The sequence below is a fragment of the Vicugna pacos genome, chromosome 33, assembly GCF_048564905.1.
Source record: "Vicugna pacos chromosome 33, VicPac4, whole genome shotgun sequence".
NCBI classification, from domain to species: Eukaryota; Metazoa; Chordata; class Mammalia; order Artiodactyla; family Camelidae; genus Vicugna; species Vicugna pacos.
This window is the reverse complement of record NC_133019.1, coordinates 185,328-206,119: the sequence shown is the minus strand read 5'-3', so window position 1 is coordinate 206,119 and position 20,792 is coordinate 185,328. Positions and strand designations below refer to the sequence as shown.

At 51.8% G+C, this 20,792-nt stretch overlaps 1 protein-coding gene across 1 annotated transcript in view; it reads left to right on the top strand.

Moving 5' to 3' along the window:
* GLB1L3 (galactosidase beta 1 like 3) overlaps positions 1 to 20,417 on the top strand; it is a 33,311-nt gene extending 12,894 nt beyond the window's left edge. The window contains exons 7-21 of the mRNA XM_031670308.2: positions 728 to 836; positions 1,832 to 1,924; positions 3,309 to 3,390; positions 4,122 to 4,186; positions 13,236 to 13,320; positions 14,748 to 14,885; positions 15,390 to 15,470; positions 16,041 to 16,147; positions 16,913 to 17,053; positions 17,336 to 17,407; positions 17,816 to 17,894; positions 18,302 to 18,389; positions 18,631 to 18,742; positions 19,792 to 19,908; positions 20,045 to 20,417. Coding sequence (XP_031526168.2) covers positions 728 to 836; positions 1,832 to 1,924; positions 3,309 to 3,390; positions 4,122 to 4,186; positions 13,236 to 13,320; positions 14,748 to 14,885; positions 15,390 to 15,470; positions 16,041 to 16,147; positions 16,913 to 17,053; positions 17,336 to 17,407; positions 17,816 to 17,894; positions 18,302 to 18,389; positions 18,631 to 18,742; positions 19,792 to 19,908; positions 20,045 to 20,110 — 1,435 coding nt within the window. The 3' untranslated portion in view covers positions 20,111 to 20,417. The remainder of the gene's footprint in view (positions 1 to 727; positions 837 to 1,831; positions 1,925 to 3,308; positions 3,391 to 4,121; positions 4,187 to 13,235; positions 13,321 to 14,747; positions 14,886 to 15,389; positions 15,471 to 16,040; positions 16,148 to 16,912; positions 17,054 to 17,335; positions 17,408 to 17,815; positions 17,895 to 18,301; positions 18,390 to 18,630; positions 18,743 to 19,791; positions 19,909 to 20,044) is intronic.
* The last annotated feature ends 375 nt before the right edge of the window (positions 20,418 to 20,792 follow it).

Below are 20,792 nucleotides of genomic sequence, written 5' to 3'. Positions count from 1 at the left end.
TTGATGGAAGCCCGCGTCCGCGCTGTGCCGGGGGCCTCAGCTCTGCGTCCCCCTTTCCCTTTGGGGGGTTCTCCATCTGTGATGCCGGCGGCCCTCGGAACAGACAAGGTTCGCGGTGCGAATCCAAGGTTGCTCCTCCGTTCTCCCTGAGTCTGGCAGGACCCCTGCCCTCCCGCGCTGTGCCCCGGGGACGACGTCTGCTCGCTGGGCATCAGGGGCGTTGCTCTTCCCCAGAACGGGCCTGTGCCCATCCCAGCGCCCAGCGAGCGCGGGAAGCCCGACCACGGGAGCAGAAGGCCCCGCCCAGCCCCTCGCGGGCGCCGGGCCTTCCTGGCTCTCAGCCTCTCCGGGCTAGAAGTCCTAGGTCTTAGGGGAAAGGGAGCCCTGTGCCTAGGGCTGTGCTGACCTGGGGAAGCGTTTTGAATGAATATTCGATGCGAGGTCCCGCCCGTCTCATCAGGATGTGGGCGGAAGAGCCTCTTGGAGCTGACAGCACCTCCTGCTTGTAAAGTGTCCTGGTGGTGGAGGTGGCATCTCTCCTCCTGAATCTAAGTCCGTGAGAACGGTCCAGAAACCTGGGCACGGTACACACCCTTCCGGGCCCTGGGTGCCCAGACCGTGGACGCGAGGACAGAGGACTTACCACCTCTGAAGGGAGCCCTGGGCATCCTGCTCACCCTTCCCCGCCTTCCCTCCGCCCGCTGGGCTGGCGCCCTCCCGCACCCAGCCGGTTACTGCAGGACCCCACCACCCAGCTGAGGACCACCAACCGCACCTTTGTGGAAGCCGTTGACAAGTATTTCGACCACCTGATTGCCAGAGTGGTTCCGCTCCAGGTAAAGACAGATGACTGTCCCCTGTTTTCTTGTGTTTACTTTAGAAAAACAGTTATCCTGGCTTGCTGTCCCCAGAGCCCCCATGAGAACTGAGACTGAGGGTCCTGCAGTGTGATTTCTAGACCCTCATCTTAGTGCAGCATTTCCTGGGGCTTCTAGAAACAGGCGGATGGTGAGGCTGGGAAGGAAATCGTGCTCACTGTCCTCCGCTGGGACTCACACCACCTCCGCCTCCGGTTGGGGGGGTGGGATGCCTCCCTCTAGGGCTGGCGTTGGTCTTGGGCTGGGGCGCCGGTGGGAGGGCCGCTCTGCTCCCCACCCACAGGCTTCAGGAAGCAGGGAGTGGACGCATGATGAAAGATTAAGTTAAGCGTGAAAATGTGATTCTGGCACATCTAGGTCCCTGTCGCCGGCTTAGGTGGTGAGACCGGGGTGGAAACTCCCCCTGTCCCCGGGGTTTGAGGTGTGGGCTCACGGGAGAAGCAGAGCCCGTCAGTGTGGACCTGGTAACTCAGGAAGGGGGCCCTTAGAGAGGAAGGGGCGGGACTAGGGTGGAGGGGCGCCGTCCTGGAGCCGGTCCTCCTCCCTCTCCCTCTCTGTCTTGGGGGTTCTGGGTACATTTCCATGGTGATGGGAGTTGGTGGCATGGAAGAGAAGGTTGAACACACAGGAGGGAGGGTCAGTGGGAGAACCCAGCCCCAGCAGGGGGTGGGAGGCAGAGGGTGTGCAGAGTGGTGGCTTCTCCTAAGACCAGGGAGCCAGGATGACGCCATGTTCTCGTTTGTCAGGTGGGAAGGGGCAGCAGGTGAGTGTGTAGGTTTGAGATCTCGCAGTGGAGGAGCTCTGTACTCTGAGACATGGGGGAAACACTGCAGTGGCTAGGCGGGGGAGGGGCGTGGGCGACGCGGGTGCACCAGGGGCTTCTCCTTAGCAGCAGCAAGCCTGGGGACCCCGCTCTGCCGCAGCTCACCCTCTGCCATCTGCTCGTCCCCCAGTACCGCAAGGGTGGCCCCATCATCGCCGTGCAGGTGGAGAACGAATATGGGTCCTTTAACAAGGACAAGAACTACATGCCTTACCTTCACAAGGTGAGACCTGCCGGTCGCCTCGGCGTTTACACACCCCCTCCCTCACTCTGCCTCTTACAGCCCGCGTGTCCCTGCAGCGTGCCCATCCTGCCGCGCAGGTGACTGTGCAGGGTGCTGTGGGTGATGAGACTAAATCATGTTCAGTTTCCCTGCAAATCTGTGACACAGTCAGTGCCATTGGGAAGGGCCAAATCACGTCATTATGAGGCTGTTCCTTTCCGTGCCCGAGCTCTCACTGAAGCCGGGCAGATGGACCCTGTGCCCCTGGCAGACGAGCTCGCAGGGTTTGTGCTGAGGTACCGCCTGTGGCTCTCTCTCTAACACTCTTGCTGTTGTTGCCTCTGCTTGCCGTGGGGTCGGGTTGCAGGGTGGGTGTCTCAGGCCAGGGGGTAACTGCAGCTCTGTCTGGTGTCCCTCCTGGTGGATCCAGCCCCTCCCAGCCCCAACTTCCCACGTCCAGGAAGCAGGTGAGTTCTAGTCCAACCCCCAACCCCCACCCCTGCTGGGCTGCTGAGTGGGATGCGGGGATCCCATGTTCTCTGTCCATGGAGACCACTGGGTGGGGGCAGCAGGGAGGGACGCCTGCTGGACGGGGAAGCGGGTGGTGACGAGAGAGAGGGGGGCAGGGCTGGCCGCTGCAGTTCTGGGGACGGACATGGTCTGTGAGAAGTTCCCCTCCCTGACTTGTCTCGAGGACTTCACCTCAGACCCCTCACGTCAACCTCATTCAGCTAGCCTGGTTTTTATGTATTTTTCTGACTTTTACAATGTATCCTCGTCCTCAGTCCTAGGCTCAGGTCTAGCTCGGGGAACACCTAAGACACGCAAGGGGGTCCCGTTGCCCTCTGCTACCCGGCTGCTCCTGCGCCCTCAGTAAACACGATGTGCAGATTAGACCCCACCTCCCTGAAGGCAGGCAAGCTTCCTGGAGGGTCCAGAAGGGACCCGAGTTTGTGACGTCACTTCTGATTTCTCAGGGTCCCCGGCCTTGGCCTCCCCCTCCCGCATCTTTCTGTCTCTGTCTCCTGTTTACTAGTCTGTCTGTCCATCCACCTGTCTATCATCTATATGTCTACGCATCTCCCCTCTCTCGTGGGGGTGGACCCCCCCCCCGTGTCTCCTCCAGGTTGAGCTTTTCCTTTAGAGCTCGAGGCTGGAGGGTCAGAGCCTGCGCACAGCTGCCTGTGTGGTCGCCCCGGGAAGGGGACCACAGGCCCTGGCCCGCCGTGTGCTGAGCTGCACCTGAGCAGGCTGGACTTGAGCCTTCCTGCCTGGTTCCCACATGCCTGTCTGAGCGCAGATGTATTTATTTCCTAGTTGTCTTATATTTCCTCTTCCCGTGGGAGTAGGGAGGTGGGTTCACTCTGTCCGGTTTTCTCCACAGGCCCTGCTGGAGAGAGGGGTCGTGGAGCTGCTCTTGACCTCGGACAATACGAACAAGGTGCTGAATGGCCACATAAAAGGAGGTACAAGTTTAGACTTGTTTTATGGGAGAACCGAGGCTCTGAGCCAGACAGCTTGAACCTTGAAGGAGCCTCAAAGGACCAAGCACATCTCTGATGTCCTGCTTTCCTGCGTGCACTGAGGTGGACCTCAGAGTTTGAGGTCGGAGCCAGAGGCCCCAGCTGGCTCCCGCCCTGCCCCTGGGACCTGAGACCTTTGAGCAGAGCCGTGGCCCAGCTCTTCTGTCCTCGGGGCCCCTTTCCGTCTTTCCTGGTTTTCCTGTGGCCGAGAGTCTGGGTTGGGGCCGGGATGACGGCTCACTGGGGACGCGGAGCAGCCCCCGGGGAGAAAACTAGCAGAGCAGTTGAGGACAGAGTCATAAGGTGCCGAGGGTGAGGGAAGTGACGGGGGCAGCGGCAGCCACACGGGTCCAGGGGGCATCTGTCGGTCCTGTCCCTCTCAGTGGCATGTCCCCACAACTCTGCCATGCAGTGGGGGGTCTGTGACCAGCCAGGAAGCCTGCAAGCGGGCCCCGGTCCCATCCAGTCACGTGGTCTCCGCCCGTCCACCTTCTCTGCATAAAACATGAAGACTTCCAACTGCCTCCTTCCCTCCCATGGCCCGTGATGTCCAGGGGTGTGAGGGCTCCGCACGGAGGGGAGCAGTGGGGCCCGCCATCCCTCCCTCCCTCGCTCGGCACCTCCCTCCCCGCGCCCCGCCCGGGGCTCACGCCGCCCTCACCCTCTCTCTGCAGTGCTGGCCACCATCAACATGAACACTTTTCAGGCTGATACGTTCGAGCAGCTTTTCAAGGTGCAGGTAAGGCCTTGTTTGCCCCCGCCCACAGTGACCACCCGGCCCGGGCAGTGGTGCTCGGAACAGGGGCCTCAGCTGGTTCCAGAGCAGTTTGGGAGCTGATGCTGTTTGTCCTGGGGGTGAGGCGGGGGTCTGCTCCCGTCACCGGCTAGTGGGGCGCTGGCGGGGAAGGGCAGGGGCAGTGAACGGGCTCGGATGCCAGATGTGTGTGTTGCTGGGGGAGGACTCCCCCAGCATCCTGGGGTCAGCTGTGCTGTGCCAGGCCCTGCAGACTGGGACCCAAGTAAGGTGCATGGAGTAGCTCCAGTTTCCGCTCCATGGGGGCGCCTTGGGATGGTGATGGAATGTGGACCAGCCCTAGCCCATGCCTGTGGGGTCACATCCTTTCTCCAAGCACAGCTGCGTCAGCTGGGAGGGACCGACTCGGCCTCACCAACACCCCGGGCTCCCCTAGTGCCTGGGATGCTGTCCAAGCCTGCAGCGCCCGCGGGGCCTGCGGTACCCAACACTCCCTTTCCAGGCCCAGCACCCACCTCCCGCCAGCACTCTCCCCTCAGCCTTCTACCCTCCTCTGAGGTTTTAATCGAAGAACGATTTAGCCTTACTTCCTTTGCTCACCAATTTCTGCGCGACTTCGGGCCTAGTGAAAAGGAGGGGCCCTGCCGGGGTGGAGCCCTGGCGACCTCTAGTTTTTAGTAAGTCTCCTCTGTTGTTTCTTTTTCCTTGTGGCTTTTTAAAAATGGCTTTATTGAAATATAATTCATGCACCACTGGAAGTGCAAACTCAACGTATGGAGTTTCCCAGCCACCCCCACGCTCTAAAAGGCTTCCTCCTGCAGTGAGGCCCCTCCCGTCGCCAGCCTGGGCCACGCTGCTGTGCTTTCTGGCTCTACCGGGCTGCCTTTTCTAGGCGTCTCATGTCAGTGGGATCAGGCGAGATCCAGCCTTTGCTGCTGCTTGGAGTTTTGAGGGTCACCCGAGTGGCAGGATCGCAGAGTGGACCGTGCTCTTGCTGGTGCGGGTTGGATGTGCTGCGGGCTCCCCACGTCCCCTCTTTCTGGAGAATGGTTTCTGAATGTGAGCCCGCCTCGCGTTCCGGGGGTGACTCCCCCCACCCCCCGGGCGGGCTGTGTGACCGCTCTGGATTCTGCTGGATTCAGTTTGCTCCTCTTTTGTTGAGAATTTTTCTTCCATGTTCACGGGGGATATTGCTCGTCGTTTTTCTTTCCTTGAAACGTCTTTGTTCCATTTTGGAATTAGAGACACCCAAGTGTCCATCAGCAGATGACTGGACAAAGAAGATGTGGTATGTATACACAATGGAACTCTACTCAGCCATAAGAGGACAAAATTTTGCCATTTGCAGCAACGTGGGCGGACCTGGAGGGCACTGGGCTAAGTGAAGGGAGTCAGACCACGAAGGACAAACGCCTCATGACCTCACTTCTGTCTGCTGCACCCATATTTTGGCTACTGCACGTGTGTCTTTTCAAGTTAGTGTTTTCATTTCCTTTGGATAAATACCCAGAAGTAACATTACTGGATCATGTGGCAGGTTTATCTTTAATTTTCTGAGGACTCTTCATACTGGTTTCCATAGTAGCTGCACCAGTTTACATTCCCAGCAACAGAGCACGAGGGGTCCCTTTCCTGCGTGTCTTCACTGACATGCGTTACTTCTCGTCTTTCTGATAAGGGTCATTCTGAGGGGTGTGAGGTGCACTCACTGTGGCCGTGGCTTGCGTTTCTCTGGTAACTAGTGATGTTGGCTGTCCTTCCTTGTACCTGTTGGCCATCTGTATGTCTTCTGCCCATTTTTAAGTTGGATTTTATTTTATTTTTTACTATTGAGGTGTATAAGTTCTTTATATATTTTGGGTGTTAACCCCTAATCAGATGTGTGATTTGCAAATGTCTTCTCCCGTTCAGGAGGCTGCCTTTTCGCTTTGCTGATGGTCTCCTCTGCTAGGTCGTAGCTTTTTACTTTGGCGTCGTCCCACTTGTTTACTTCTTCTTTCGTTGCCTTTGCTTTTAAGGTCAGACCCAAAAAACAATTGCCAAGACTGATGTCAGGGAGTTCCCTGCCTATGTTTTTTCCTGAGAGTTTGTGGTTTCAGATCTTACATATGACTCCTTGATCCATGTGGAGGCTGTGTGTGTGTGTGTGTGTGTGTGTGGCGTGAGATAGCAGTCCAGTTTCATCCACACCGTTTGTGAAGACTGCCCTTTCCCCGTAGTACATCCTAGGTTCCTTTGTCATAAATTAATTGACTGTAAGTACGTGACTTTATCTGTAGAATCTCTGTTCTGCTCCGTTGAGCTACGGGCTATTTTTGTGCCAGTGCCACACTGTTTTGATGACTGTAGCTTCCTAATATACTCTGATATCAGGAAGCATGGTGTCTGTAGCTTATTCTTCCTTCTCAAGATTGCTTTGGCTTTTCATAGTCTTTGGAGTTCCACACAATTTTAGGATTATTTTTCTATTTCTGTGAAAAAAGCTACTGGAATTTTGATAGAGATTGCACCGAAGCTGTAGATTGTTTCGCGTAGTGTGGACCTTTTAACAACATTCATTCTTCTGATCCATGAGCATGGAATGTCTTTCCATTTATTTGTGTTTTCTTCAGTTGCTTTGATTAATCTCTATAATTTTCAGTGTATGAGTTTTTTTACCTCTTTGGTTAAATTTAGTCCTAGGTGGTTTATTTCATTAATTTTTTGATACAGTTGTAAATGGGATTGTTTTCTTAATTTCTCTTTATAAGAGTTTGTTATTAGTGTATAGAAATGCAGCAGACTTTAAAAAATTGAAGTATAGTTGACTTACAATATCAGTTTCAGGTGTACAGCATAGTATTTCAATATTTTTATAGGTTATACTCCATATACAGTTATTATCAAATATTGGCTGTATTCCCTGTGCAATTCACTACATCCTTGTATTTGTTTACTTTATATGTGGTAGTTGGTGTCTCTTAGTCCCCCTCCCCTAGCTTGACCCTCCCCCATGACTCTCCCCACTAGTCATCACTAGTTTGTTCCCTGTATCTGTGAGTCTGTTTCTATTTTGTTGTATTCATTCATTTGTTTTATTTTTAAGATTCCACATATAAGTAAAAACCATATGGTATTTGTCTTTCTCTGTCTGACTTGTGTCACTGAGCCTAATACTTTCTAGGTCCATCCATGTTGAAAATGGCAAAATTTCATTCTTTTTCATGGCTGACTAATATACCATTGTGTGTGTGTGTATGTATATATGTATACATACACACACATATACATAATATACACATAAAACATGTAATATGTTTTATACTTTTTATCCATTCATCTATTGATGGATACTCGGGTTGCATCCATATCATGACTATTATAAATAATGCTGCTATGAATTCTGACATGTGTATATATATCTTTTCAAATTAGTGTTTTGTTTTCTTCAGCTACGTACCCAGGAGTGGAATCGCCGGACCATACGGTAGTTCGATTTTAGTTTTTTGAGGAACCTCCGTACTGTTCTCCATAGTGGCTGCTGCAGTTCACATTTTCACCAACAGAGTTCCCTTTTCTCCACGTCCTCACCAACGCTCGTTATTTTTTGGTTACTTGTCTTTTTGATGAAAGCCCTTCTGACAGGTGTGAAGCAACATCTCACTGTGGCTTTGATTTTCATTTCCGTGATGGTTAGTGATGTTGGGCACTTTTTCTCGTGCCTGTTGGCCACCTCTATGTCTTCTTTGGGAAAAAAGCCCATTCAGGTCCTCTGTACTGCTTTTATGTCCTGAAATTTTGTTGAATATGTTTATTAGTTCTAACAGGTTTTTTTGGTGGAACCTTCAGGGCTCTCTGTGTGTATCATGTTGTCTGCAAATAGACACTGTTTTACTTTTTCCTTTTTGACTGAATGCCTTTTCCTTCCTTCCTTCCTTCCTTCCTTCCTTCTGCCTAATTGTCCTGACTAGGTCTACAAGAACTATGTTGAATAGAAGTGTTGAGGGTGGGCATCCTTGTCTTGTTCCTGATCTTAGAGGAAAAGTTTTTAGCTTTTCACTATTGAGTGGGATGTTAGCTGTGGGCTTGTCACATGTGGCTTTTATTAGGTTGAGATATGTTCCTTTTATACCACTTCGTTGAGCATTTTTGTCATAAATGAATGTTGAATTTTCTCAAATGCTTTTTCTGCGTCTACTAAGATGATCGAATGATTTTTATTCTTCATTTTGTTAATGTGGCATATCATGTCGATTGATTTGTGAATGTTAAAGTATCCTTGCCTCCCAGGGATCAGTCCCACTTGATCATGGTGTATGAGCCTCATAACGTGTTGTTGAACTTGGTATGATAACATTTTCTTGAGGATTTTACCATCTGTGTTCATCAGGGACAGTAACCTTTAATTTTCTTTTCTTGTAGTGTCCTTGTCTGGTTTTGCCCTTAGGGTCCTGTTGGCCTCAAGAAATGAGTTTGGAAGTGTTTATTCCTTTGGAAGAGTCTGAGGAAGAATTGCACTAGTTCCTCTTTGAATGTTTGGGAGTTTTCACCAGTGAAGCTGTCTGGTCCTGGACCTTTGTTTGCTGGGAGGTTTTTGATTTTCTGTCTTCATGATTCAGTCTCAGTAGGTTGTATATTTTTAGGAATGTATCCATTTCTTCTAGGTTGTCCAATTTTTTGGCATAAAATTGTTCAAAGTAGTCTTGTTTTCCTTTGTATTTGTGTGGTAGCTATTGTAATATCTCCTTGTTTGTTTCTGATTTTGTTTATCAGAGTGAATGAGTCTTCTCTCTTTTTTCTTCGTGAATGTAGCTAAAGATTTGTGTGTTTCATTTCTCTTTAAAAAAGTTTTACTTTCGTTGAACTTCCCTGTAGTCGTCAGTCTCTCATCATTTCTGCTCTGATCTTTGTTACTTTCTTTCTCCTGTAACTTTGGGCTTTCTTTGTTCTTTCTCTAATTCCTTGAGGTGTTAAGTTTAGGTTGTTGATTTGAGATCTTTCTTATTTCCCAGTGTCACGTACACTTTCTCAGAACTGCTTTTGCTACAACCTGTAGGTTTTGATACGTTGTATTTCCATTTTCATTTACCTTGGGGCATTTTTTGATTTGCCTTGTCCATTTGTTGTTTTAATAGCAAGTTTAGTTTTAGCCCTATATTTATTGTCTTTTGCTATTTATTTCTTACACCCCAAATATTCTATTTAGGATCATTTTCCTTCTGCTTGAAGCATGTCCTTTTGAAATTCCTTTAGTGACATCCGGCTTGTGGCAAAATCTGTCTTTGTAAATGTCAGTCTTTCCCTAGCTCCAGAATTCCAACCTGGCACTTGTCTTCTTTTGGCACATGGTCTGCCAGCTTCACCGCTGCTTTTGAGAAGTCAGGCTAACGCCTTTGAAGGTAATTTTCCCCTTTGCCTGCTATGAAGTATTTATCTTTGTCTTTGGGGTGTTGCAGTTGGACTATAATCTGTGTGGGTGTCATTTTAATGATTTTTCTTACAAGCGTTGGGCTTCTTGAATACGTAATCTCAGTTAGCATCTCCTCAGATGTTGCTCCTGCCCTGTTCTCTCACGCCTTCATTCTGGGATTCCAGCTGAAGCTGTGTCAGACCTTCTCAGAGGTGCTCTGCACCTGCAGCCACCTTGTGCACTTTTGTCTCTTTACGCTGCCTTTTGGATACTTTCTTCTGATATGTCTTCACACGCGCTGTTCTCTTTTCAGCTCTGAGATGATGTATTTTATCCAACATACTTTCTTGTCCTTAGTGAGAGGTTGGTCCAACTAACATAGATCATAATTATTGGAAATTGTAAGTATTCTATTATATCTTTTTATATGCTTTTATTTGTTATTTGGTTTAATCTCTTCAGGGACACAATTCACATGTAGCACAAACTTCTTCTGTCTCTGACATCTCCTCATCCATTTCTCTCTAATCCTTTCTGGTCTATGTTCATTTCCATTTGATTTTTGTTCACTTCTCACTATCTTTCTTTTCATGTCCCTTAAATTGTTCATTTCCTTTTTAGCTGCTTGCAGTTTTGACTTAATATTTTCTACCCTTTAATATATCTTCATATACCTTCAGTATATTTACTTTAAAGAACCCTCTGCCAGGTCATCTTTTAGCTCCGTGTGTTTGCTTACCATGTCTTCCTTGAGCATTCTTAGTTCTGTTTCATGGTTTCAATGTACAGAGGTGATTGCTTCACTGAGATTTTAAACTTTACAACAATATTTTTGGGCCACATCATTGACCTGTCTCATGGCAAATTTTTGGCCTTTCTCCTTTGTAATTTTCCCCCTGTTTTGTCCCTTTTTCATTGTAAACTAAAGAAACAGGTCCTGTTCTTGTCCCTTTTTTATTATGACTCAGTTTTGGTGGGATGGGTTCTTGTTGTCTCAGGTACTCCAGGAGGGAGCGCATGACTCCATCCCGGGCTACAGGGCAGACCTGGTGCACGTTGCTGCCTGCAGTCTGAGCTCTTTTCTCCACCTGCCTCCCTCCCCTTCCTGCCTCTCCCAGGGAGCCAGCTGAAATTTCAGGGCTGCTCTCAGATGCTTCACAAGCAGACTTCTTCCTGCTAATGGTTTTATCCTTGATCCTTCAATACTTCCTTCCTTCCAGGCCTCTGACACATTGACTTATGCAGCGTGTGCTCCTTTTTGCCAGCTTGTGCACCCCTTTCTGTAACTGCAAGTAAGAAGCTGTTGCTATTTCACTATCGGGTATGATTCTTGCAAGAAATTTGTGCTGCTACGCTTTTTAAAAATCTTTAAAGATCATCTTTCTGCAGTTTTGGAACTCCTGGTCGACCGTCAGTGTTCTGACACTCTTTCCTTCTAATTTGTGTTTCCCGGTTTCAGATGTCTCTGAGATCTGTGGGAGATGTCTGTGTCTCTGCTTCTCATTCTTCATTCTGATTTTGGGGATTTCCAGGAGGAGGACATCAAAGGCACTGGTCGCACTGTCCACGGTGACACTGAAGTCAGACCTCCCCTGTAAAAGAAATGGAGAATCAAGTATTTATTTAGTAGAAGTTCCCAATGAGAAAATAATTAAGCTATAAATAAAGGAGAAAATGGAAACCATGGAATATAGCGATAACTCAGGAAGTGGAATCTAATATCAAAAATGCTCATTAATATGCATAGAGGTATGGATAAGATTATTTATGCAGACACAGGGTGAGCTGTTAAGGAAAAGGGATAATCAGAACCAAAATAATTCTTCGAAATTAAAATCTAATATTTGAAGTTAAAAATCAAGTATGAGGTGAAGGTAAAGCTGAGGACATTTTCTAGAAATAGTACAAGCCAACAAGATATGAAGTGTAAGAGACAACACAAATGTCTTGCAAACTAGCGCAGGGTATCGGTATCTTACTAAACATTAGCTGCAGAAGAGAAGACAAAAGACGGAGGAGAGGAAACTGCAACTGACACAGAAAGACTTCCTCTACCCGAAGGACGGAGTTCTAGACTGAAAGTGCCCCTCAAACTGTCAGCACAGTAAGTGATTTAAAAAAGAGCCACGTTGTGAAACTGACGTCCCACAGAGGGAAAAACCGGAGGCTCGCGTGCGAAGCAACAAGAATCAGGTGTACAGGATTTAAAAATATCAACGTTGGATGGCAGAAAGCTACGGAGCATGCCTTTAACACCTTGAGGATAAATGACTTTCAGCTTAGAATTTTACACCCAGTCTAAATATTTAGCAACTGTGTTGGTAGAATAAAGATCTTTTCAGACATTCAGAGACTTACAATACCAATTTTCCACTCACCGTGTCTCGGAAGTGTTTGGAGGATTCAGGAAATGCGGGATTAAACCAAGACAGGAGTGCGTGGGACCCAGAAGTCATGGTGTCCAACCCCAGGCGCAGCTGAGAGGTGTCCCGGGAGGACGGCTGGCGGTTCTCACCTGCGACGGCGGTGTGGTCGGGAGATCGCGTGGACACCCGGCGGTCCCCAGGAGACTCTGCCGCTGTCAGACACATGGCCCGACAACAGCTAACCCAGCTAGTCCTGTGATTCTGAAGAAGAGCCCACATTATCAGCAGAGTGGGAAATGCTAGGCTAGACGTGGATGTGGGTGTCAGGCCGCAAGCCTGTGGCCTCTGACGGTTTAGGCCACAGAGATGCCTGTGTTTTCTAGGCAAGAGTTGGTCCAGAAGTTTTGGGAAATGGAATTGCTTTGGTGTGTTTCCTTCTATTTTTAGAAATAAGTCATTTACAACCCAGAGGCAACACAGTGTAATGGTTAAGAGTGTGGGTCCTGGAGCCAGGCTGGCCGCGTTCACATCCCAGCTCTGCCACTTACTGGCTGAGGGAGCTTGGGCGCCATCCAACCTCATTTCTTTGTTTGTAAAATGGGGACTGATAGTATCTGTCTTAATACATTGTTACACAGGACAGATTAAGTTCAAACAGTGCTCAGCACGTGGTCAGAATTCAGTGGTCAGTAGTCATTGTCATACGACAGTAATTCCTTTTATAAATAAAAGACGTAATTCATAAAGACATGGCAACATTTATGAGTTCTTAGATACCAGATTGTTTCTTAACACAAATATACAAAGTAAGACCTGTTAGAAACGGAAGATAAATGATAGAAACAATTGCAATGGGCACTTCAGCACAGATGAGGCAGAATACAGTTAAACAAAGATGCAAAGAGCTCCAGTGATGAGCTCAGCGGGCAATATGAGCTGGTGGCTGACGGTTGGTCTCGGGGATCTGACTGTGGCTCCGACCTTCCAGCCATATGACCCCTGACTCTCGGTCTCTCCGTGAAGATTTGCTGTCAGGTCCTCTTCCAGCCCCGCTGGGCACGTGGCAAGGGGTGCGTGATGCTGGAAGGGTCTGAGGTGGGGGGCGTGGGGGAGCCGCTGCTGTGATGGTGGCGAAGGTGTGGTGGGCAGGGGATGGGAGGGGCGCTGAATTGGGAAAAGTGGAAAGCGTGAGTTCCTCAAATTTTCATCGGTTGTTTTCAGCTTGTCTGACTTTCTTTCCCCTTTGTTAGCCTGGATGTTTGGTTTGGTTTGTTTCTAGAAGAATAAGCCCGTCCTGGTCATGGAGTACTGGGTTGGCTGGTTTGACACGTGGGGGAAGAGGCACACCCCTACAGACGCTGGCGGTAAGAGCCCAGGAGCCCGGCGGGCCGGTCCGAGTCAGGGTCAGTGCTCATTTCTCTGATGGTCAGTCAGTTCTTCGTCCACAGTGGTCCCTTCTGCACCTATCACGGACAGGGACTGGGCCAGGCCTGGGGATGCCCGGTGGGCACACATTACCTGGCCTCACCCCGGGAGCCTGTCACGTAGTGGACGGTCAGGTAATTAAGAAGTGCACAATCAGTGCAGGGTCCCCGTCCAACAGGTGGCTTGAAGCAAACTAACAGGTGTGGTGACAGGAGAGATGGGAACAGACCTGCAGTGGGGTCGCGGGAAGGGGCCCTGAGTAAGGGGTGCTTTGGTGCAAGTCCTGGTCCTCCCTGGAGGTGGCACAGGCCCTGCTCTGGGGACGTCAGCGGGTGGTAGAAGGGATCAGGAGGGAGAGCGAGGGCCCTGGAGCCAAGGAGACAAGGACTTCAGTCCCGGCTCCGCTGCACCAGCCGAGGGACCCCTGAGCGTCCCCACCCAGAACGGGGCTGCCACGCACCCCGCCTAACGGGGCTGTCGTCAGGGTGAGATGTCGCCACCCACGTAACCACCCAGGACAGCGCCCCGCAGGTGATGGTAATGAGAGTCTTTTTTGGCTAAAGATACCTCAACTATTGCTGCTGTATGAACAAGCTCACCTGTGCCTGAAGTGAAGCGAACCACTGAAAGGTGGTGGGTAGCTGAGAAGCCCCTGCTTTGGGCTGGCAAATGGAAAACAAAACAAAACAAAGCAAAAACAACCCCCCCCCAATAAACAGCAGTTTTCTGACCACACGGACGCCGGGCACTGAGTGGTGTTCCTCACACACGTGCCCCCACCAGTCCTGGGCATGGCAGGAATTAGGACTTCCATTTAACAGAGCAGGAAGCGGAGGTTCAGGGAGAAAACAGGCGGAACAGACCAGACCATCGCCAGGCGAGCAGCCGGCGCCGAACCGCCGCGCCGCCAACCTCCGACCACCCGTCCCTGTCCCAGGCAGGACAGAGGTGGGCGTTTCTGTGGCTGAAGATTGTGGACTGTCGCAGTGGTTCTAAGTCAGTGTTCCCCGAGGCCTCACTTAGGAGGTAGTAATGAGTACACTCTCATTACTCATTTCTCAATTTCAGAAAGTTTAGTGAACACGAGCTATTTAAGTGACATCAAGGCTCTTGGGATATTATTTAACAGATGTAGTTTGGAGTCAAATTTTGTCCATACTCTGGGAAAAGTAATTTTCCAAAGGTCTCTTGGTATTGACGAGACTTGCTTTCAGAGTGTAGTTCTGGCCAAACCCACCTGTCACCTGAATCTGGTGGAGGCTGAAGGGCAAAACAATGAAGCTGATTGTGGGGCAGGGCTGGGAAGATTTCGGAGACTTCTGTCTTCTCGTAATTGTCCTCTATTTTTCATCTTCCTCCTCTGCAGATGTTGAAAATACTGTGACTGAATTTATCCAGCTGGACATCTCCTTCAATGTGTACATGTTTCACGGCGGGACCAACTTCGGCTTCATGAACGGCGGCATACACTTCACGCACTACAGGGCTGTCATCACCAGCTACGGCAAGTGCTTGCTGCAGGGCCCCGGCGTCTGTGCGTCCTGGCGTCACCGGCTTCTTGACCCGTAATCTACGCTGAGCACTGAGGGTTTCCTCGTCTGCTTCTCCTTCTTTCCTCTGAGATGCTCACAATGCCCCCGCCCCCCACTGCTGGCGGTCACTGCAGCGGAGGGGCTGCCTCTGACCTAATGCTCTGCTTCGCCATCATGGACACACCCTGACCCAAAGCTTCTGACACAGAGTGCCAGCGGTGCCTGCCACCTGGGCACCGACAGGCCTGCTGGGCCGTCAGGTTGAGGAGAGAGGACAGTGTCCACTCCACAGGAAGGACAAGGATGGCCCAGTGCCACAGCCTCTGCTCCGGGAGGGCTGTGGGGTGTGCTCCCAGGTGGGCCCGGCCGGTCCAGGGGCGGGTGTCCTTCCAGGAGATGTCCCCTGCCTACCTCTGTGGCCCTGGCCCATCTCTTGCTGGAAGTGCAGCCCAATGACGGCGGCTGGTGTCTTGCAGACTACGATGCCGTGCTGACTGAGGCCGGGGACTACACAGACAAATATTTCAAGCTTCGAAAGCTCTTCCAATCCGTCTTTGGTACACAGCCACCATTTTACCTGGGGTGGCCCTCCGTGGCGGGCAGGGGAGGGAAGGTTTCTCTGTGGGCAGGGGCTTCAAGGAGCACATTAAGGTTAGGGGCAGCCTTCAGTTCAAATCCTGGTTTTTCCACTTAAAAGCTGTGTGGTTTTGCACGAGTGTTTTTAAGCCCTTTAAGCCTCAGTGTCTTCACTAAATGTCTCCTATAATGACTGTGAAGATTAAGTAACTATTTATAAAGCTCTTAGTTCGATGTAATGCCCTACTTAAGTGTATTTATTACATGAAGTTAATGACCGTCTCCTGGGTGCCAACAAGGAAATTAGCACGGGCGTTGTGGAAAGGCAGAGGTCGCGCTCCCTAAGAGCCCTCAGCCTCCCTGGCCCACGTTGCCCCTGGAGGGTGTATCTGTCACCCTCTGTGCCCACGGAATGGCTCCGACCTGGTTCCTGCCGTGTCTCTTCACTCCTGGGGGAGCTAGGCTAAGGGCACCAGAGCTCCTGGCCAGGTGTGGGGAGGCTCGGAGAAGGGCGAGTCATTCCAGGTGATGCTTGTCCAATTTCTCTGCAGTAACGCCCCTGCCCCTCCTACCTAAGCCCACCCGCAAGGCTGTGTATCCGTCCGTGAGACCATCCCTTTACTTGCCGCTGTGGGATGTCCTGCAGTACTTAAATAGGGTGAGTGCTGCCTGGGCACCGGGGGAGGGGTGGCCACTGGGGACATGGCGGGGTGTAGGCCCAGTCCCCAGAGCAGAGACCCCTCCAAGGGCTTCTTCCTGGGAAACATGAGAGTAATCCTCTGCATTTTGTTCAAATTTAGAACTATGGGGCCAGAGCTGGGAGTTCCTTCTGGCGGACTAGGAAAAAGCCATTCTGAACTTGAAGCACGAGACGGGGTGGGCAGAAGTGGGGCCAGGTGGGGGTCCTCTCCCAGCTCAGGTGACCCAGCGGGGGGAGGCGCTCGAGCGGGGCTGCTCCGTCCGCAGGGGAAGGCCGCTGGGCCACCAGCCCGTGAAACTACTTTCTGCCTCCTCTTTGCCACCAACTGGCCGAACTACTGGTCTTCCCTGGGCTCCTGCCCTCCCTTCAGGGTCAGACGCCTGTCCGTGAAGACCGGTGTGCGGTTGGGCTAATTCAGTGTCCCTCCACCTGCGCTCCGTCCGACAAAAGCCGTGCCCGGCATGTGGGTGTGTGGGGCGCGTGCTCCCTGGCTCGCCCCCATCATGTTGGATACAGCCATTCCTGTGTTTGTCCTCAGGATTACAGCAATGCCCCTTCCCAGTGCCCTCCACCCTGTTTCTTGGTCTGTGGAGACGTGGGCGCAGGGCGCCGTCTCCTAGCCCCCGTTTCAGTGTCTCCCCCGAGAGAGCCCCTGGGGACCAGGAGGCACAGCAGCCCTTGACAGGGTCTCACCCTGCCCCCACTTCTGCCGTGTCCCCCCAGCCGGTGGTCTCCCGGACGCCGCTCAACATGGAGAACCTTCCCATCCACGGCGGGAACGGCCAGGCCTTCGGGCTGGTGCTCTACGAGGCGACTATCTGCTCTGGCGGCTGGCTCCACGTGGAGGCTCAGGACGTGGCGCAGGTGGGCCGCGGGCGGGACCCCGGCTTGCCATCGGGGTGGGGAGTCAGCTGCTGGGCAACGTCGCTGACAGCACTTTGAAACACCTACTGTGTGTGAGGCCCTGGGACGTAGAGTCAAACTAAAGAGACTGCTTTGTTTACCTCAGCTTAAGTCTACTGGGGCCTCCGGTCGGGCTGGCCTTTGCCCCCATGAGCACCAAAGCCGGTCCCTTCCTTCTAAAGCCACCCCCCGCCGCCGTCCTTGGGTGGGCGTATCTGTCTGACACCAGCTCTTCTTTGGCAGGTGTTTCTGAATGAGACAAGTTTGGGAATCCTGGCTGACGAGACTCGGAATGTGGACATTCCTACGATCACGGTATGTAATTTGGGAACCTGGAGCTGCCCTGGGCTTGGACTCCCATGTGGCAGACCACGCCCTTTGGCGCCGCTCTGTGCTTAGGGCCCCAAGGACGTGTGCAGGGCACCAGGCCTCTCCCAGGCCTGGGTGCACCAAGGCTGCAGCTGGTTGTTGTGAGCCCTGGCTGGGCTCTGGTCACAGGCACGGCCATGTCCCCCTACCTCTCCTAGGCGGCTGGCGGGAGAGAGAGGCCCAAGTCTGAAGCCAGAGCGCGTGGGGTCCTTACAGTGGAGGGGGCTTCGGGCTCTGGGGCCCCCTTTCTCCCATCCACGCGTCTTCCATCTGGGACTCCGAGGAAAGAGTGGGTTCCCGAGTAAAAGCCCCATGTGGCCGTGTGGTCCCCACAAGCTGGTCTGTCCCTACCAGGAGTGTCAGCTTCTCAGGATCCTGGTGGAGAACCAAGGACGAGTCAACTTCTCATGGAAGATTCAAGACCAGCGGAAAGGTGGGCTCTGGGCCTGAGAAACAGGCCGGGACCTCCCTTCTTGGCGATGGGACCCAAGACTGGGGCACTGCTGGGGTTGGAGGGAAGACTGGGCCCCCAGCTGTGGTAGGGCCCCCGGGTCCTGGAACCAACAGTACAAGCTGCCCTCTCCCTTGTCCTCTGCCTCCCACTCTGGGGGATGGGGACTTGTGTGGGGTCCTGTGTCTGGAAGAGGACCCTGACCCCTTGTGGGGATTTAAGGGGAAGCTCTGATCCTGGGCGGGGAAGCTTCCTTGGAAACACACAACAAGTCAGACCGGCGTGTGCTCTCTGGGCTGAGCCCTGGTCACACGGTGTGTCTGGTCTGCAAATCTGTGCTGGAGAACGTCCAGTCCGGTCTGTCTCCTCCCTCCCCCTCCCACCCGCAGGAATAATCGGATCTGTCACCATCAACAATGTCCCCCTGGAGAACTTCACTATCTACTCCCTGGAAATGAGAACCAGCTTCTTCAGGAGGTGTGTTCTTGCTTGGGCCCCCAGACACCCTGGAGGGCAGGGGCTTGCAGACCTCGAGCTCTTCCCTTTGTAGAGGTGGGACTGGAGTTCAGAGCACCCAAGTGATGGACTCAGGATCCCCATTTAATGCTCTGGCCTCACAATCCCCCCACCCAGAGCCCTAGTCCCTGCGGGGGCGTCTGGGCTCAGTCTGGGGTGAGGAAGGGGCTTTCCTGTCCCTCAAGGCTTGGCCCTTTCCCAGGCTCCGCACTGCCATCTGGAGGCCGGTCTCAAACGACCACTTGGGCCCTGCCTTCTACCTGGGGACCTTGAAGGCCGGCTCTTCTCCCAGGGACACCTTCCTGGCTCTCCCGGTGAGTGGGCCGCCCTCCTCTGCTCTGGTGGCCCAGCCACATGTTCTCTGCAAGAGTCTTGAACAGGGCCGTCATGTTCCTGCAGGTTTCTCCCCTTTCTGCTGTTCTGACGTTTCTCAATCTTCCTAATGCATCACTGTTTAAAAATAATACATCAAAACGCAATGGAACAATTCAAATAATAAGATGCAGAGCAAATGGTGGGAACCCTCCTCCCACCCCACCCCCCCACTTCTAGAATCAGGCGCTGTAGCAGTGTGAGTGCTCTCGTGTGCAGCTTTGCTTAAACACACACACAATCACTCTTTACAGCAACGGGATCCGTCCACAGGTTGCGCTCCAGCTTGGCTTTCTGGGGCGTTAATTTTCAGCTAGTCTGTCTTTTATGGATAAACACACACAGATAACACAAAAGCACAAAATATGAACGTGTAACCAATAAATTATCACAAGGTGAACACCACAGAATTACTGTTGAGAGCTTTAGAAAATGAAACCTTGTCAGCACCTCTCCCAACCTGTGCCTCCCCTTCTTCCTAAAGGGCCCAGCGTGGAATGTAGATGGTTTAACAAGGTCCCTTGATATTCAGTTTTTCTAAACAAAATCTAAACTTGTGAAGCTATGAAGGCCCTGATTCTCAGCCCCCTTGTCCTGAAAGAGCAGGTGCCTCCAGTGGGAAAACTGGCTCAGTGTCTTCTTCGAGGTCTTGGTCCTGGAATTCTTCATTCTACTGCAAGCAGGCTTATGGAAAATTGTGTAGCTTTTCTAGCCGTTGCAGTAGTGTTCACCTTGATTACTAGTACTTATTTCTGGAAGCAGAAGGCCTGGTTTTAAAAAACACGCAGCACTGTGAGTCGCAGGTCTGGAGGTGCAGAGCGTCGGCATCGAAGGTCGTCCGTGTCCTTCTCTGCCCTCCCTCGAGTGGGTAGCCAGGAGAACGGGTAATCGCACCCGTCCTGAACTCACTGCCAATGTCACGCCCGAGTGCTTGAGGCGGCACCTCCCAGGGTGAAGCTGTTCCTCTGTCTCAAGCCTCCTTCCCTTCCAGAGCTGGAAGTATGGATTTGTGTTCGTCAATGGACGTAACCTCGGGCGATACTGGAACATTGGACCTCAGGGGACACTTTACCTGCCTGGTGCCTGGCTCAACCCAGGGAACAACGAGGTGTGTCACCTCTACCCCGTCTTTCCATCCGAACGTGCAGATCTGCCTTCACCCCCAGAGTGGGGTCACCAGGTCTTTCTTCTCCTGCGCTCAGTGGGCTTACCTTTCCTTCCTGCCACCTGTCTGTTCTTCCTAGATCATCCTGTTTGAGAAAACGAAGAGTGGTTCCTACATCTACAGCACAGACAAACCCGTGCTGTGAGACCGTGTTCTAACCCACTTCTCGGATTCCTGGAGTTCAGCTACAGGCGGGTCTTCAGGAGGAAGGATAACACCAGGAAGATCAAACACAATGTGCCTGCAATAGCAAAAATGTGAAAATGCCCTAAAAAATCAATAGGGAAACTGTCGTGTATGTTACAGGATCTGCATATGATGCCAATTTTAGGCTTTCAAAAGTCTCCAAACTCTGCAGTGACTGATTTGCTAGTTAGATGCTTAATTTAGCAGGTCTTGCTCTCTGCTCAAATGTGCCTTTAGGTAGATAAAAATAAAGCAAACACATTTTATTTCTGCCTCTCGGTACTCGGCTGGGAGGAAGACAGGAGTCTTTGACTGAAGAGAGGGTGAGGACTGGCGCTCTCCTCAGGGCACAGTGAGTATTGTGCATGTGGTCTGCAGAATCCTGGTGTGTGTGTGTGCGTGTGCATGCAGGAGGGGTGTGCAGCAGCAGTGAACCATGTCTTCAGACATTTCCCTGCAGTCTGTGTGTCTCCAAGATGAGCTGGTGGGTCACGTCCCATCAGAGACAGTACGGCAGTGTGGCTGTTTGGTTCTGATGTGTGTGACAGCAGAGCTTGGGGGGCACACACTGTGTCTCACCTCTCGGCCTCTAGGTGCAGTTGAAGCCCTTAGTGGGTGTGGACAGATACTGGTGGGCTAAG